The sequence below is a fragment of the Podarcis raffonei genome, chromosome 2 (assembly GCF_027172205.1).
Source record: "Podarcis raffonei isolate rPodRaf1 chromosome 2, rPodRaf1.pri, whole genome shotgun sequence".
NCBI classification, from domain to species: Eukaryota; Metazoa; Chordata; class Lepidosauria; order Squamata; family Lacertidae; genus Podarcis; species Podarcis raffonei.
In genome coordinates, this window is record NC_070603.1 from 36,794,251 (window position 1) to 36,811,000 (window position 16,750).

At 45.9% G+C, this 16,750-nt stretch overlaps 2 protein-coding genes across 2 annotated transcripts in view; one reads left to right on the forward strand and one right to left on the reverse strand.

The window, feature by feature from the left end:
• RHBDF2 (rhomboid 5 homolog 2) overlaps positions 1–4,629 on the reverse strand; it is a 62,559-nt gene extending 57,930 nt beyond the window's left edge. The window contains exon 1 of the mRNA XM_053376018.1: positions 4,398–4,629. The gene's annotated coding sequence lies outside the window, so the exon portion shown is untranslated. The remainder of the gene's footprint in view (positions 1–4,397) is intronic.
• Positions 4,133–12,677, forward strand: LOC128403584 (eukaryotic translation initiation factor 3 subunit A-like). The gene is made up of 4 exons (XM_053368485.1): positions 4,133–4,452; positions 4,523–5,018; positions 10,514–10,601; positions 12,046–12,677. The coding sequence occupies exons 1-4, from the start codon at positions 4,133–4,135 to the stop codon at positions 12,120–12,122; spliced, it is 981 nt and encodes a 326-aa protein (XP_053224460.1). The 3' UTR covers positions 12,123–12,677.
• The last annotated feature ends 4,073 nt before the right edge of the window (positions 12,678–16,750 follow it).

Consider the following 16,750-nt stretch of genomic DNA (forward strand, 5'->3'; position numbering starts at 1 on the left):
AACTTGGGTCTCCAGCTGTTTTTGGACTACAATTCCCATCACCCCTGAACACTGGTCCTGCTAGCTAGAGATGATGGGAGTTGTAGTCCAAAAACAGCTGGAAGACCCAAGTTTGGGAAACACTGGCCTAGTCCAACACATAGAATCATGAACATTCAGGACTTACATCTCCAGAGTAAATACAGTGTATCCATCTAGGTTTCAGCTTCTACTAGGCACATCCCAGGCAAATGATCTGTTAAACACACACATACACAAAACAGCAAGGCAGAGTTCCTGGCCAGATGGCAGGAAGGGAGTTTTCCGCTGCATCACAACCCACACTTTACTGCTATGAGTTCATTTTCCAGGCACTGTAGAATGCGAAAGCCATAATATCAAATCAGATGTAGTCATCTCACCAAGTTTCATTTGGTGATCTCGGGCATGACTCTCTCATCACACAAAAATGAACATTTACAGCCTTACAGCATCTCAGTACAAGATACTTCAGCAACAAGACGTTACAGCAGCATCTTAATAATCTATTTTAGGTTAATACTGGTTTTACTGCTGAAGATCAATGGTTCAAAGGCAGATTTTATTTAAGTTCACTGGCCTTGTCCAAAGACTAAGAAATATTATTAGGTGACATTGAAGATCAATGATCATATGCAGGAAAGACTCTAGTAAGCGCTTTCTTAGGATATTTAAGTGAAACTGCAATAAACAACAAGGATAAATGGTGTATTTTGGAACTCACAGACTTGCACCATTTGCCAAACTGCAGTTTCTGCTTTCAATAACACATTTAGGAAATTCCCTGTAAGAGTTCTTGAAGCCCCCCATTAAAAAGCTGTTAAAAACCCCAAGTCTACAAGCTCACATAAAGGAAGATGTAAACAACACAAGTAATTTAACAAGCTAAAGTAGCTGTATCTCTAATCTCTGTAACTCGGGCTGATATTTCAGCTGTGGCCATTCCTGAAGCACAAAAGCCTGACCACTACATGTATTGCTAACCTCAAGGCTTGATTACTGTACTGTAATGTGCTTCATGTGGAGCTGCCCTTGTATCGGGTCTAGAAGCTGCAGCTAGTGCAGAATGCAGCAGCCAGGCTATTCACAGGAACAAGAAGTACAGTGGGCAGGATTCAGTGCCTTGTTAGTGGAAAACTCAGATTTCTACAATTTCTTCAGGACAGGAGGTTGCTAACCTTTTTGGACCAGGGGACCCATTTTGAATTTTGAGAGACTGTGAGGGTACAAGTCACAAAATAAGCTCAGATTGTGGGGCACCAGTGAAAGCCAGTACAGTGGTACGTCTAGTTACGAACTTAATTCGTTCCGGAGGTCCATTCTTAACCTGAAACTGTTCTTAACTAGAGGCGTGCTTTCGCTAATGGGGCCTCTTGCTGCCGCTGGCACACGATTTCCGTTCTCATCCTGGGGCAAAGTTCTCAACTCGAGGTAACTCTTTCAGGTTAGCGGAGTATGTAACCTGAAGTGTTTGTAACCTGAGGCGTTTGTAACTCGAGGTACCACTGTATCTGCAGACACTGGGCTGGTGATACCTGTTTTAGAAAAGAAGACAGTATTATACCACCTGAAAGGCAAGAGCAATTTTTTGCGATAACCTTCCAAGGACCAGAGTCCACTTCAAATGCATGAAGCATAATTCTAACTTGTCAGGCATGTGTGATACACCCACAGTTGGGTGGGATGGGAACAGAGAGGAATGAGGTCAAACCAAATGCTAAAAGATCAGATATAATTATGTATAAGAAAATCAATTGCAGTGACCATTGACAAGGCAGTGTTTGCAGTAACACATACGGTCTTGGCACCGACAACAGTGGTATGCAGCATGATAAACATCTGTAATCTTCAAGCAGCAGATAACAGAACTGATGAGTTGTAATTCATAGTCATTCCACCCTAGTGCAAAAACACACATTCACCACAAAGCGAGATATGCCTAACCCCAACTGGGTAAGGTTTAGAATGCACCATCATTACAGAGGTATTACTTGTGATATCAGCCTAATGTACTAAGTTGTGCAATATTTGCAATAGCATTATAACGTCTAACCACTAGATATAATGGATGCAGATTTGTGCCAACATAAAGAATGCCAATATAAAGGAAGCAAATTTGCACACTCATGTCTCTACCATGACTGCCCTTTTCCACAAAAGACTTTCCCATGAGTTTGTAAATAATGCATCTGACAATCATGGCTACACATCTTCAGCCGCATACATACCATACATATAAAGCACATTATCCCCAACCCCAAGAATCCTGGGAACTGTAGTTAGTGGGAGCTGTAGCTCTGTATGTGGGGTAAACTATAATTCCCAGGATTCTTTGAGTATCTACTTTAAATGGATGCTTCAATGACTCAACCTATACTTTGCAGTGCAATAGCACCAACCCACTCTACTTAATAGGCTGTAATCCTATGCAGTTATCTGGCACTGGATGCAGCAGATAAGTGGTCAAATTTTTTTCTTGTACACTGAGAATGTGTGTGGGGGGAGAGCACCCCTGATTAGCACAGCCCTCTGCAATGCCATGTAAAACATTAAGAAGAAAGGGTCCTATGCACAAAGGGCTCTGCCATGCAATGGGAAACACTGGCTAATCAAGGCCCCCAATTGCAAGGAAAGGACCATGCATACAATTGGATGTGTCCATGACCTTCTCATGAGTATACAACTTTGGGATTTTTGATGGGCCATGAGACTCTAATTTCAGGGTCATAGGTTTGAGCCCCACATTGGGGAAAAGATTCCTGCATTGCAGACTTTTTAAAAAGTCTGTACATGAAAAAACTAATCTTCTGCAGGTAAAGGTAAAGGTACCCCTGCCCGTACGGGCCAGTCTTGACAGACTCTAGGGTTGTGCACTCATCTCACTCTAGAGGCCGGGAGCCAGCGCTGTCCGCAGACACTTCCGGGTCACGTGGCCAGCGTGACAAGCTGCATCTGGCGAGCCAGCGCAGCACACGGAACGCCGTTTACCTTCCCGCTAGTAAGCGGTCCCTATTTATCTACTTGCACCCGAGGGTGCTTTCGAACTGCTAGGTTGGCAGGCGCTGGGACCGAGCGACGGGAGCGCACCCCGCCACGGGGATTCGAACCACCAACCTGATGATCAGCAAGTCCTAGGCGCTGAGGCTTTAATCCACAGCGCCACCCGCGCTTCTGCAGGTAAGTAAATGCTATTTCTATTTATCTCTATCTTAGTTCTGGCCTTTTGAATTGCTGCTTTTGCTAGAATCGGTAGCTCCTTGTGTTATGCATCTGATGATGTGGACCCTAGTTCACAGAAACTTGCTTCATAAAAAGTTGCAATCATAAGCACACCTATCTGGGAATAAGCCCCACCGCAGTCAATAGTGTTTATTTCTGAGGAGGCATGGCTAGGATTGTAGAAGCAATGAGCCTTCAAAGCACCACAAGACTCTGCTAGGATTGCCTTGCTGTTCTCCCCCCCCTCCAAAATTAGGCCACAGACCTTTTTGCTGTGTCTGCTGCAATGGACTAACATAGTTACCGCTTGCGTTTTATCATGATGGTGGCCTAATGTATGTTGTGCTTCTGTTTTTATTTATTTTTTACTGCTAAAGGCCACCTTGACTTATTTTCCCTTTCTGCATGGTGATAGAAAGCAGGATATTTGGCTTATAAAAAAAATACTTTAACATATCAGAAATAAAACGAACGAGGACACAACCAACACTGCAAACCCTCTGTACACTTACTTGGAAGTAAACCATGCAGATATCAAGCCTATTTCTGAGTAAATAAATATGGCATACATTTTCACTGTGAACTATTTTCACCTTCTGAGCAAATAAACATGGCATACATGCGTTATCCATAGCTAGAGGTTTCCTACTGCTCAAACTTACAGAAAAGTTGGGGGAAAGAAAGAATTGGAGGAGAGATCTGCTGGTTTGTCACTGGAATAAAACTTCGGGGCGGGTGGGCGGAAAGAGAAGCCAAGTGACAAGGAAGAGAGAAGGCCCAAGGCAAGTGCATGATGAAATGAGGGAACTTCCAAGCTGCATCCATGCTGCCTTAGTAGCACCTCATCCCCGGCGGGGAAACAGGCAGGCTGAGGAAGGAGACGCAGCCTTGCAACATGGCCAGAAATACACACTGTCGGGACAGGGGCGGGTGCGCGGGGAGAGAGAAAGGGGAGGAAGCGCGGGAACAAAAAAAGGCGAAGGAGGACCCAGGCAAGAAACCATTCACACCTACTCAAGAAACTATTTCAGAGAGGAAGCAAGTGACACAGGCGAGCGGAAAGGAGAAAGAGAAAGGAGGAGGAGGCGGTGGTGGAAGAAGCAGCCCCAGCAGCAACAGACGGGGCAAAGAGAAAGGGAGCAAGCCGCGCAGACACTTACTTAGCGGCGACCCCGCGGAAGTTGCGCTGCCTTCGGCCGCCTCAGCGCCGTCGATGCGAGTCGCCAGGCCGTTCCCGCGCGCCCGCCTTCCTTCCACTCATCTGTTTCCGACCCTCCACCTCCAGCGCTCAGGCTGCGCGTCGCCGTTGGGAAAAGGGCGCAGGCAGGCGGGCGGGCGGGCAGGTGGGTGGGGCGGAGAGCGGCGGGAGGGACCGGATTGCCCCGCTCGACTGTCAAACAAGGAAGCCGGCGGAAAGGAAGCGAGGCGTGCTCGCCCAACACGAGGGCAAAACCACCTCCCGGCCGGGTCGCTGGAGCGCCTCCCTCTGCTGCCTTCCCTCCCCGCCCCGGAGCCGCCGGAGAGGAAGCGCCCGAGCCAGCGCGCCGCCCCTCGACGACGCTCTACCTGGGGAAGGAGCGGGGCGGAGGCGCCGAGGGGGCGGGGAGAAGGGGAAGGGCGCCGCCCCCCTTCGGCAGGTGAAAGGGCCCTGTGGCCTCGGGGAGCCGCCGCCGCTTTCCCAAAGGCCCCTCGCAGCCAATTCGGTTTGTCCCGCTCCCCAGACGCGCCGCTGCTTCGGAACGCCGCCCTGCGCTTCCATGCGCTTTTGCGCGCCAAACTCGGTACGGAATCGGGGCGTGGCTGCCGCGCTCCCGCCTGGTTACCGGCGAGGTTTCGGTGGAAAATCGGGTGCAGCTTTTCATTCCAGATGTTGTGGATTCCGTCTTCCCACCCTCATCCCATCCTGCCGGGGAGATGTTCTCCAAAATATCCACTTTAATTTTGATTAATTTATCCACACAATCACCACTTCTCCCGCACACCTGTTTTATTAATAGGCTTGTGGACTGGATTTGCACGCACGAAGTGTGTCAGATCAGGTGTCTTCAACCTTTTCAGACCCAAGACATAATTTTAACTCAAACATGCATTTGGGGGATCCATTTCTTAATCTTTTACCACATATGTGCATGGTGGTAGTGCTTCTGTCGTGACCTGCCTTGGATCAGACTGCAACTCACTAGTGGGTCCTGACCCACTCGTTGAAAACCACTGAGTTAGACCCAGTTGCGTAAATCATACAGCCCCTGAAAGTAAAGTAATCATAATTAGCTCGATTTCAGCTGGTCTCTTCTGAACTGTGATGGCGGATCCATACCATAGACTCAAAGTACATCTAATGCACATTTAAAGTACATGCCTTTCCCCAAAGAATTCTGGGAGCTGGATTTCCTTGTCACAAACTACAGTTCCCGGTACCCTTAAACTACAATTCCCAGGATTCTTTGGTGAGAAGTCATGGGTTTTATATGTATGGTGTGTGATCTAGCCAGAAAATACACAGCGGGAAATGCTTCCAATAAGCTTGCATAGGGTGGTAGCTGTCTATCCAGGAAAGCAGAAGAAACAAAAGGGTGATGACTAGAGTTTATGAGTGCCATGGCACTAGAAATGTGCAAAATTCCTGTCTGACCTTAGATACTCAAGTGACACCGGATGGTGCTATGGAGCTCTGTTTGTGCTTTTACTCAATTTCTCATACAAAGTTTGCTGCGCGTTTAACTGAAACATGTCTTTGACGTGTCTAGATCCAGTCAAAGACCCAGTTTGGCACACTCTCACACCCACGGATTTGCGTACACACACCCACACAGGCTAGGATCCTCAATGGATGCTTTGGATACCCTCTGCATGCTTCACCTGGGACAAAAAAGTTTACAAGGTTGAAAAACCATAAACAGGACAAGCAAATAGCAGAAAGTATGAGAGAAAGGAAAGATTACCGTTAGAATGTAACAACAGACCCCATGCATTCCATTTTTCTTTATGTCTAAAGAGGACGCACAAAACTCAGAAGATAGACTTGCGTTAAGGAGGAAACATAAGAATAAAAAATAAGACGCTTATGATTTACAGTGGTACCTCAGTTTTTGAGTGTCTCGGAAGCTGAACATTCCAGTTTTCGAATGCCAAAAACCCAGAAATAATTGCTTCCATCTTTGAACGCGCCTCAGAAGTCAAACGGCTTCTACTGCGTGTTTTCCAATTTTTCCAATTGAACTTGCAGCCAGCCCTTTGCGCCTCGGTTTTCAAACATTTCGGAAGTCGAACGGTTTTCCGGAATGGATTACATTCGCGAACCGAGGTACTACTGTATTTGATACCTTGTGTTTTCTGAGACAAGACAACTTCCTTACCCCCCATCTCTGTGCATAAAAGCATAGAGGAGAAAACGGACAATTAAATTAATAGAACTTGGAAATTATTTGTGTGCAAGCAGGACAAAAAAAAACTTTGTAAAAGAAAAAAGAGACAGTAAATGGAATCTGCAAATAGTTGATAAACTGGGCTTTAAAAGAACAATATTTTAATAAGGGCCAGTATCATTTATGTTTGAGTGTTCCCAAATTCTACCTAAGGAGAAAGTTAGGAGAAATAATCTATAATAACTTAGGCAAAACAACAGCTGCACTCAAGGACAAGGGAGAGTAACCATTGCAATAGAACTGAAAGAGAGCAAAGGAATAAGCTGACAAAAAGCAAAGATGACTGATGACACATGCCCAGGGCCGGATTTAGGTTTGATGAGGCCCTACTATTGAAGGGTAATGGGGCCCTTTATGTATCCAGCTGTCCTTTGTCAACAACTAATTGTTGCTGTTTTTTTGTGTTGAATATATGCTATATGGTAATTTATGGACCTAATAGGTATCTAAAGCCACTTGTACATGTTGCCATGCAACCAATCCATGCAGAAATGAGCAAACCAGTGATACTTTAGGGATCAGGCTAGCAGGCGGGTCCCATTACTTACATCATAGGAGCCTACACAACACGAAACCCTGTTGCTGTATGTACATTTTATTTTATTTGTTTTTTATCTAATATTTTGGAAATGTACATCCAGTTTTTTTCTTTTAATTTTTTGGGGGACCCCCAAGAGAGTGGGGCCCTAAGCTATAGCTTCTTTAGCTTATATGTAAATCTGGTACTTCACATGCCTGAGCATCCAAATGTACAAATCAGAAATTATTATACATTATCTAGCAAATTTACTGGAAAGTGAAGAGGAAGATGCCAACAGAGCAGTGGATAAAATTTACAGAGTGAAATCACCTTGTGCAAAAAGTAAGAGATTACCAGGTGGCTGTCTAGTGATATTCAATTCCAGAAATTTCAAGGATAATGAACTGCAAGCCCACTTTCGGAAAGGACTGGTAATTCAGGAACAAAAAATCATCATCTTAAAGGAAATCCCGGTAAGACTTCTTTTTTTTAAAGGGATGAATACAAATTCTTGACACAAGAAGAGAAAGGTTTCATTCCAGTGGGAATACCCAGAGGCAGTGTCGGATTTACGTATAAGCTAAACAAACTATAGCTTAGGGCCCCACTCTCTTGGGGGCCCAAAAAAAATTTAAAGAAAAAAACCCCATGGATGTACATTTCTAAAATATAAGATTAAAAAAAACAAAATAAAACCTACATGCAGCAACAGTGTTTTGTGTTGTGTGGGCTCCTATGATGTAAGTAAAGGAAATAAACAAGGATGTGTGGAAGTAATGAAAGCCAGATCATTTGTGAGACAATATAAAAAAGACTTTGGACAATCAGTAGAATGTCAACAAGAGGAGGTGGAAGAAGGAGAAAGAGGAAATGCAGTTTCTGCAGGTGAGGCAGTGGAAGTGCTGGACCAGTGTCTTGCCTCAGTAATGTGAGCCAACAACCTGAAACTCAATCCAGGAAAGTCTGAGGCACTGTTAGTGGGTGGTTCCCTAGACCAGATGGGTGGGAGATCCCCTGCTCTTGATGGGGTTACGCTTCCCCTGAAGGGGCAGGTTCGTAGCTTGGGGGGGTTCCTGACTCCTTTGCTGTCGCTCAAGGTTCAGGTGGCCTCAGTGGCCCAGAGTGCCTTTCATCAGCTTCGGCTGGTGGCCCAGCTACATCCCTATCTGGACAGGGATAGCTTAACTAGTGTCTGTGCTCTGGTAACCTCAAGGTTAGATTACTGCAATGTGTTATACGTTGGGCTGCCTCTGAAGACGGTTTGGAAAGTTCAGCTAGTGCAGAATTCAGTGGTCCAGTTGCTCACTGGAGCAAGACAGCATATTACACCAATCCTGATCCGACTGCACTGGCTACCAATTAGTTTCTGGGCCCAATTCAAAGTGCTGGTTTTGACCTATAAAGCCTTAAAACAGCTCAGAACCACAATACCTCAAGAACCGCCTCTTTCCATATGAACCTACCTGGACCCTGAGATCATCTTCTAAGGCCCTCTTGTGCCTCCTCCTTTAGAGGTCCTGAGGATGGCAACATGAGAACAGGCCTTCTCTGCAGTGGCTCCCCAGGGAAGCTCACCTGGTGCCTTTAGGTGCCAGGCAAAAACGTTCCTTTTTAAGCAGGCCTTTGGTTGACCTGATTGACATCCTAGACCGTTTTAAAATGTGGCTTTTTTGGGGGGGTGTTATTGGGTTGTATTTATTTTGATTATATATATTGTGGTTTTTATGTTGATCTTTTATGTGAACTGCCCAGAGACCTTCGGGTATAGGGCGGTCTATAAATTCAATAAATAAATAATAATAATAAGTGAAGAAGGAGAGTAGATAGGTAGAGACAGAGAGGGGTAAGGAGGAAAGGGGGAGGTGGGAGGGAAGAATAAGGGTCAAGAGTAAAATAAAAAATGATCACCAAGGCCTTTATCAGATCACAATAATGGTAATCCTACATGGGGAGGTGAGATCACAATGTTGATGGAGATTGAATGAAGAAATATTAAGCAATATAGAAATAGAAGAGGAAGTTAAAAAAAAAAAGACTGTTTTAATTTCAATCCCAATCAAGGGGTGGGTGAGGAAGTGGTCTGGGACGCAAGGCAGTTCTCAGGGGCAGTGGTGGTGAGTGTCCCTCTGGTGGTGGTGTGGCAGAGCACGGTGGCACCTCCTGTTTTGCCTCAAGTGGAAAAATGGGACGTATCACCCCGGAACTTACAGCTGTCAGTTTTGAGGGAAGACAGGCAAGAATCCACAGTCTAGAATCATAGAATCATAGAGTTGGAAGAGACCACAAGGGCCATCGAGTCCAACCCCCTGCCAAGCAGGAAACACCATCAGAGCACTCCTGACATATGGTTGTCAAGCCTCTGCTTAAAGACCTCCAAAGAAGGAGACTCCACCACACTCCTTGGCAGCAAATTCCACTGTCGAACAGCTCTTACTGTCAGGAAGTTCTTCCTAATGTTTAGGTGGAATCTTCTTTCTTGTAGTTTGGATCCATTGCTCCGTGTCCGCTTCTCTGGAGCAGCGGAAAACAACCTTTCTCCCTCCTCTATGTGACATCCTTTTATATATTTGAACATGGCTATCATATCACCCTTTAACCTCCTCTTCTCCAGGCTAAACATGCCCAGCTCCCTTAGCCGTTCCTCATAAGGCATCGTTTCCAGGTCTAGATGGGGCTTGCTAGCTTGGGGAGGAGGTGTGTGATTCCTCAGCTGGAGAAGGCTCAGGTGAGGGTCCCATGTCTTGTTAAACCCAGAATATATACACTGGTACCTCGGGTTACAGACGCTTAAGGTTACAGACGCTTCAGGTTACAGACTCCGCCAACCCAGAAATAGTACCTCAGGTTAAGAACTTTGCTTCAGGATGAGAACAAAAATTGTGCTCCGGCAGCATAGCAGCAGCGGGAGGCCCCATTAGTTAAAGTGGTGCTTCAGGTTAAGAACAGTTCCAGGTTAAGATCGGACCTCCAGAACAAATTAAGTTCTTAACCCGAGGCACCTGTAATAGGAAAGCCTTCCTGGGTCCTGAGTCCTGGCCACCAGGCTATAGCTCTCCTGAGACATGATTTGGACTGGAGCCTCAGTGTGGAGATACAGCCACAGACGAGACCATGAAAACCACACTCAGCCTCCCAGTTTGGGATACCCCACCCTTGATCTACAACCTGCTGCTTAACCAGCCTTATCAGGACCCGAAAGAGGCTTACAGTAATTCAGCCAACACTACAAAACAAACATCCTAGAATGAACAACTGTAAACAGATTCTGAAAGCAAAGAATCAGACCAAACATGAGGTCCAATAAAAGTTGTTTCATCTACTCCTCCTCCAGGAACCAAAGTGTCTCCCGAAGCTGAAAGTTCTTCATCGCTGGAAGAGAATCAGCCAGGCACCAACTCTTAGGAAGGGAGTCCTAGAAGGTGGGTAGCCAGAATGCCCTAAATTTCACTGCTCAGGGAAGATCACAGAGCACAACCCTAGATGTGCATCTGATGAACATTGTTTGGGAGACATCCTAATAATATTCCCCACATATTTGGGGGAAGGGGAGTTCTCTCCCATTTTGAGATTTGGTTTGATACTAAATGTGCTGTATTGATAATGGGATCTCAGGAATGCAAAAGTCTAACAGCTTGATAGGAAGTTGAATGAAAAAGTCAAGAGGGAGCAGATAGTTTTGATATCACCTCTGAACTTGTTTGAACCGTTTGCCTTGCCTCGTCCCTGCGCTTTGAGATGTGACACTGTGGATGGCACCCCCTTCTCCATGTGTTTGGATTTATACTTGACCCTCAACACACCATTCTGCTTTGTTAGATGTTCTGCGGTGCTTTCCCAATGCTGCTGCATTATTGCAATCTGGAGGGGCTCTCTTGTACTTTGGCACTATAGAAGAAGAGCCAGTGTGGCCTAATGGTTAGAGCATCAGGCAAGGATCTGGGAGACCAGGGTTCAAATTCCCACTTGGCCATGAAGCTCACTGCGTAGTGACCTTGAGTCAGTTGCTGCCTCTCAGACTAACCTACCTCACAGGGTTGTTGTAGGGATTCAATGAGGAGGGGGGAGAAAACTATGTAAGGAGCAGCTGCGGGGGGGAAGGTGGGATGTAAATGCAATAAATAAATAAATAAAGTGGGACAAGAAAACAACCCCAGAATATTTGTAGCATGAAAGGATTTGTAGTACGCAGGATTTCAGCAGAGACCTAAGGGAAATACAGCACCCCCCCAAAAAAAACACACTTTTGCAGCTGTAAATAATGACAGCAGGAATGCGTGTAACTGCCCCAATATCATTATGAACAAAAATCATGTCTAGAGGAACTCTGAATAAAATACAGTGGTACCTTTAGGTACGCTTTAGGTTACAGACTCTGCTAACCCAGAAATAGTACCTCAGGTTAAGAACTTTGCTTCAGGATGAGAACAGAAATCGCATGGTGGCAGCGGGAGGCCCCATTAGCTAAAGTGGTACCTCAGGTTAAGAACAGTTTCAGGTTAAGAACAGACCTCCAGAACGAATTAAGTTCTTAACCTGAGGTACCACTGTATCTGCTAAGAGGATCATTTCATTTTTCACTTATCCCTGTTTTGAACACCAGAGGGCAGTCTGAGCCCACTGTTGCTCTGGCTAAATCCTTTGCAAATGTTGTTTTCCTACCCTCTCCAGCTATAATGACAGATGTTACATAAAGGCCCCGTAGTAGATAAACCAGTTCTCGCTGATGTTTTGGTACAAAAATGAAAGTTCATTTTTTCTGGAACATTTCCGTAAAATGTTTTCAGAATAAAAAGAGTCTGACGAGCCAGGAACCTATTTTCAGAGTCGGGTCGCATTTACTCAGATCTCCGATTCTCCTTCCAGGTTTGAAAAAATGGCAGCAAGTGTCAACCTGGCACCCCTCAGATGTTACTGGACTCCGTCATCCGTCGGTCCCATAGGAGTTGCAATTCATCAATATCTGGAGCTCATCAACTTTGCTATCTATGGCATTACCGTAGCACCCAGGCACTTGATAAGATTGCTAGGGCTCTGAGAGTCCCAGGGCCCTTTCTCCTGCCAACAGCATGGCAGTGTGGGGACTGCAGCAAGACTATGTCCTGAGCCTCACAGGCTTGGATTGGCAGGCTGCGATGCAGGAGGAGCAGGAAGAGGAAGAAATGGAGGAGGGGGCTGAATGGCAGGGAGCTGGGTTGGAGGAGGGGGGCTCTGCCCTTTCCACCCTGACTTCAGTCACTTTAGAAGTGGGACCAGAGATGCCAGCTCTGCCTTCTGACCTGCTCAGGAGCAGAGAGACTTAGAGGTGACTGGAGAAGGCTTTGATCAGCTGAGGGGGGGAGACTGAAAAGGAGGAGGCAGGGACCCGACAGGAAAATGTAGCATTGTCCATAAGGCAGATGAGAGCAGACCCACCCAATGTTGGTGGAGTGCAACCTTGCAAGCTTGACATTCCTGTAAGGTGAGAGAGTCTTGGGAGTAAGAACACCACCTCTCACCCTTCAGGCCAGTGGAGTGGGAAGCTTATTTGGGCATCTTTGTCATTTCCTGCCCTTCTCTGGACCTCCTGAACTGTGACTCCTGAGCATCGTATTTGCTGCCAAGCCTATCACAACTTCCAGCATCTACTGAAGACTCTTTGTTCCAGCAGGCATAATAAATGAATTATGATTTAATAGTTTAAACCAATTTATATTGTATTCCGTTCCTTGTACACTGCTTAGGGGCCACTGCAATGAAGCAACATGTAAATTGTCTAAATAAATGGTAAGTTTGAGAGAAAGTAAGAGAATGAAAAAGAGTTATTTAAAATGTCGGACAATGTTTGTTTTAGTTTTAATATGTACATAAGCAGCAGTTCTTTCCCGTTGCTCTGTCCCAGCTTCTGCCAAGCTAGCAGTTCGAAAGCACGGCAGTGCAAGTAGATATATATGTACTGCTGCGGTGGGAAGGTAAATGGCGTTTCCATGCGCTTTGGTTTCCGTCACAGTGTTCTGTTGCGCCAGTAGCAGTTTAGTCATGCTGGCCACATGACCTGGAAAACTGACTGTGGACAAATGCCAGCTCCATTGGCCTGAAAGCGAGATGAGCGCCACAACCCCATAGTTGCCTTTGACTGGACTTAACCATCTAGGGGTCCTTTGCCTTTTTACCTTTTACAATCAAGCAGCATATAAATTTAAATAAACTGTATTGGTTACAGATTATCTTGTTGGCACCATGTGGTTTAGAAGAAGCCCTGACAGCAAAGAGGCAGAGTTTGTGTTTTCCCCCTCTGAAAGTTGGCCTAAATTTGTATCTAAGCATAAACATTTGCCTGTGCAAATTTGTGTTACAAGCCTGTGCCCTAAGACTTTGAAGTACGTAGCAATGCCCATGAATGGAGACTTTCTGCATGCAACACACTGAGCTATGGATCCTTCCCTAAAGTGAAGTGTTGGACATTTGGTGAAACTAACTTCTCCTTCTGCTGAACTCTGCACAAACCTATTAAAAAACTGGTCTCATGCTCTACAGCCTTCCACGAAAGGCACCGGAGCAGCATAGAGGAGTGTTTGTCTTTGCCGCTCTCAAGCACACGCACACAGTGCGGTAAGGAAGCATTAGTGATTACATTTGACTGCCCAGTGGGATATTTTTGTTTTACTGCTTTCCCAAAGCATAAACATGTGCCAGGGACTATGGGAGTACAGTACTTTAGTTCAACAGGAAGACAACACGCTTCCCCCTGGCACATTTTGCTGGAGCATGGTTTAGATGTTCTGATCTTTATTCCCACATAAATGTCCGCCCAGTGAGACATCGCGGCTATAAATAGATCCCCTGGTCTGGTCCCAGAAATAGGCCCCGTAGGGATTTCAAAAGCAGGAGGCACGTTCTCAAGATCCAGGTTGCACTGGGAGATGAAGTCGAGAGGTCAATGGAGAAGAACTTGGGCCGCTCAAACGGATAAACAGATGGGCTGTGTTTAAGACCACGTGCAAGCACACCCTAGTGGGCAGAAGGAAGGCCCACTGTAGAAAATGGGGCTTGCTCCCCGGGAAGTGCAGAGTAGCTTTGGAGCCGTGAGAGTACTTAAAGTTGTACCATTGGGTTTCCCTTCGATCACAAAATACAAAAGCAGTAACAGCAATTGGGCAAACCCACTTGAGAACATAAGAGCCTGCTGGATCAGGCCAGTGGTCCATCTAGTCCTGCATCCTGTTCTCGCAGTGGTCAACCAGATGCCTATGGAAAACCCACAAGCAGGATTCAAGCCAAAGAGCAGTCTTCCCTCCTGTGGTTTCCAGCAACTGGCATTCAGAAGCATTGCTGCCTCCAACTGTGGAGATAGAGCATAGTTATAATGGTTGGTATCCAGCAACTGCCCTTTTCTTGATGAATTTGTCTAATCCTCTTTTAAAGCCATCCACATTGGTGGCCATGCCGGTGTTATGTATTCAGTGGCCTGTGTTTGCCTGAGCTTGAGTCTGGACTAAGGATTCTGAGCCCCTGTGTTCTGATTCGATATGTGATATCCAATCACAGAACATTTCAGGATTTGGGCCTCTGCCATTGGCCCTTAAACTCTGACTTATGATTCGCAGCTTGGAAGTTTGGACAGCCAATCCCGTTTGGAGTGGGAGTGGCCCAGGCCTTCAGAAATGTATATAAGCAGTAGTTGTCCAGTTCTGTTTGTTCAATAAAGGTTCTTGCTGTTATCACTGTGTCTTGCCTTGTGGGAACCCACCTACACTTCAGTGACTGCCTCCTGGGAGAGCAGGTTCCATAGTTTCACTATGCACTGCGTGAGGAAGGATTTTCTTTCATCAGTTTTGAATCTTCCAACATTTCGCTTCATTGATGTCTATGAGTTCTGGTGTTATGAGAAAGGGAGAAACCTTTCTCCACTTTCTCCATGCTGCACATGATTTTATACACCTCTGTCATGTCGCCTCTTACTCGCCTTTTTCTCAAAACTAAAAAGCCCCAAATGCTGCAACCTTTCTTCCTAGAGGGAGTTGCTCCATCCCCTTGATTATTTTGGTTGCCCTGAACCCTGACTAGGAAGCGGGGAGCAAGAGGAAGGGAAAACCACATAAAAGAGGAGTAGAATACAGTGGTACCTCGGGTTACATACGCTTCAGGTTACATACGCTTCAGGTTACACACTCTGCTAACCCAGAAATAGTGCTTCGGTTTAAGAACTTTGCTTCAGGATGAGAACAGAAATCGTGCTCCGGCAGCGTGGCAGCAGCAGGAGGCCCCATTAGCTAAAGTGGTGCTTCAGGTTAAGAACAGTTTCAGGTTAAGAACGGACCTCCAGAACGAATTAAGTACTTAACCCGAGGTACCACTGTAATAGCAAGTAGTGGATGATGGAGGGTGTGTGTGTGCTCTTTGAAACAAACAATTTTAGACTTCAAAAGGCCAACCGCTTTCCAGTCACATCCGATGCACATTAGAAAGCACATGGGGACGTGTGTTCAATGAACCAAGCTGGAGACCTTCCATATGGCTTTGGCGCCACTGAGTCCACGCAGCCACTACAGGTTCTGCAGAGACATCTCTCCCACTTCAGCTCATGGTGTCAGCGTTACCATTCCCCAAGCAGGCGTCCTGGGAAGACATCTGCCAACGTCTGCTCTGTGTAAGTATGAAACGGTCCTTGGAGGCGCTTTCATTTTTCAGGTGGCCAGTCTGCAAGTGATGCGTGTCTTCGGCTGCCGTTTAAATAGGCTTCCTAGGGGCAGTGGGACTTGCCTGGGAGCAAGCTTGCAATTCAGACTTACGCTGTCAGCATTGGTTTCCAGCGCTTCTCGATCACTGGTCTGCAAAGTGGTCGAGTTTATGGAGCAAGGATAAATCCTCCTCTTGGAATTCCCTCCTTTAGTGTCTGGACTATGCAAAAAAACTACCTCGAAGACTAGCTGCCTCATTTGAAATTTCCCTCCTCCTTCTTTTGGATATGTTTATTGCCTCTTGTCTCCTGTAAGAGGGCAGGGGCTACAACAGAATCATAGAGTTGGAAGGGACCCTGAGGATCATCAATAATGTTTGATGTGTTTTTAATATTCCATTGGGAAATGTTATGTACTGAAGTTCTCACCCTGGGTTCTGTATATAAGGAAACCATTACGATTGTAACTAATGCCTTATCTCGGTGGGGAGGGGTATTTTGTACTGAAGTTCTCACCCTGGGCCAGCAGGGGGATACTGTAGATAGTTCAGGTCCACATATGCAAATAAGGGATCGAAAGTGACGTTTAGTGATTGGATAGTTACGGAAAATGGTTACTGTTGTGTTCTAGTAGAGCTCTATATAAGCCGGCTGGCTGAACCCTTCAGTTCAGTTCTGTTTTGGCCTGTGAATAAACAAGAGCTGTTTGAAGAATCGCTGTGTCGTCTGATATGTTCACCCACAACTTAACAGGAAACCCAGCCAGTTAATCAATCAATCAATCAATCAATCAATCAATTAATTAATTAATTCACCCAATCCCCTGCAAAGCAGGAATATGCAGTCATCCCATACAGGGATCGAACCTGCAACCTTGGCGTTATCAGCACCCCGCTCTAACCAACTGAGCTA

Bases quoted from the DNA above. Each gene is read 5' to 3' on its own strand.
- LOC128403584 (XM_053368485.1), top strand. From the start codon at position 4,133: ATGGCCAGAAATACACACTGTCGGGACAGGGGCGGGTGCGCGGGGAGA. The intron at 4,453-4,522 runs GCGAGTCGCCAG...CTCCACCTCCAG, and splicing joins GCCGCCTCAGCGCCGTCGAT to CGCTCAGGCTGCGCGTCGCC. The intron at 5,019-10,513 runs GTACGGAATCGG...CTCCTCCTCCAG, and splicing joins GCTTTTGCGCGCCAAACTCG to GAACCAAAGTGTCTCCCGAA.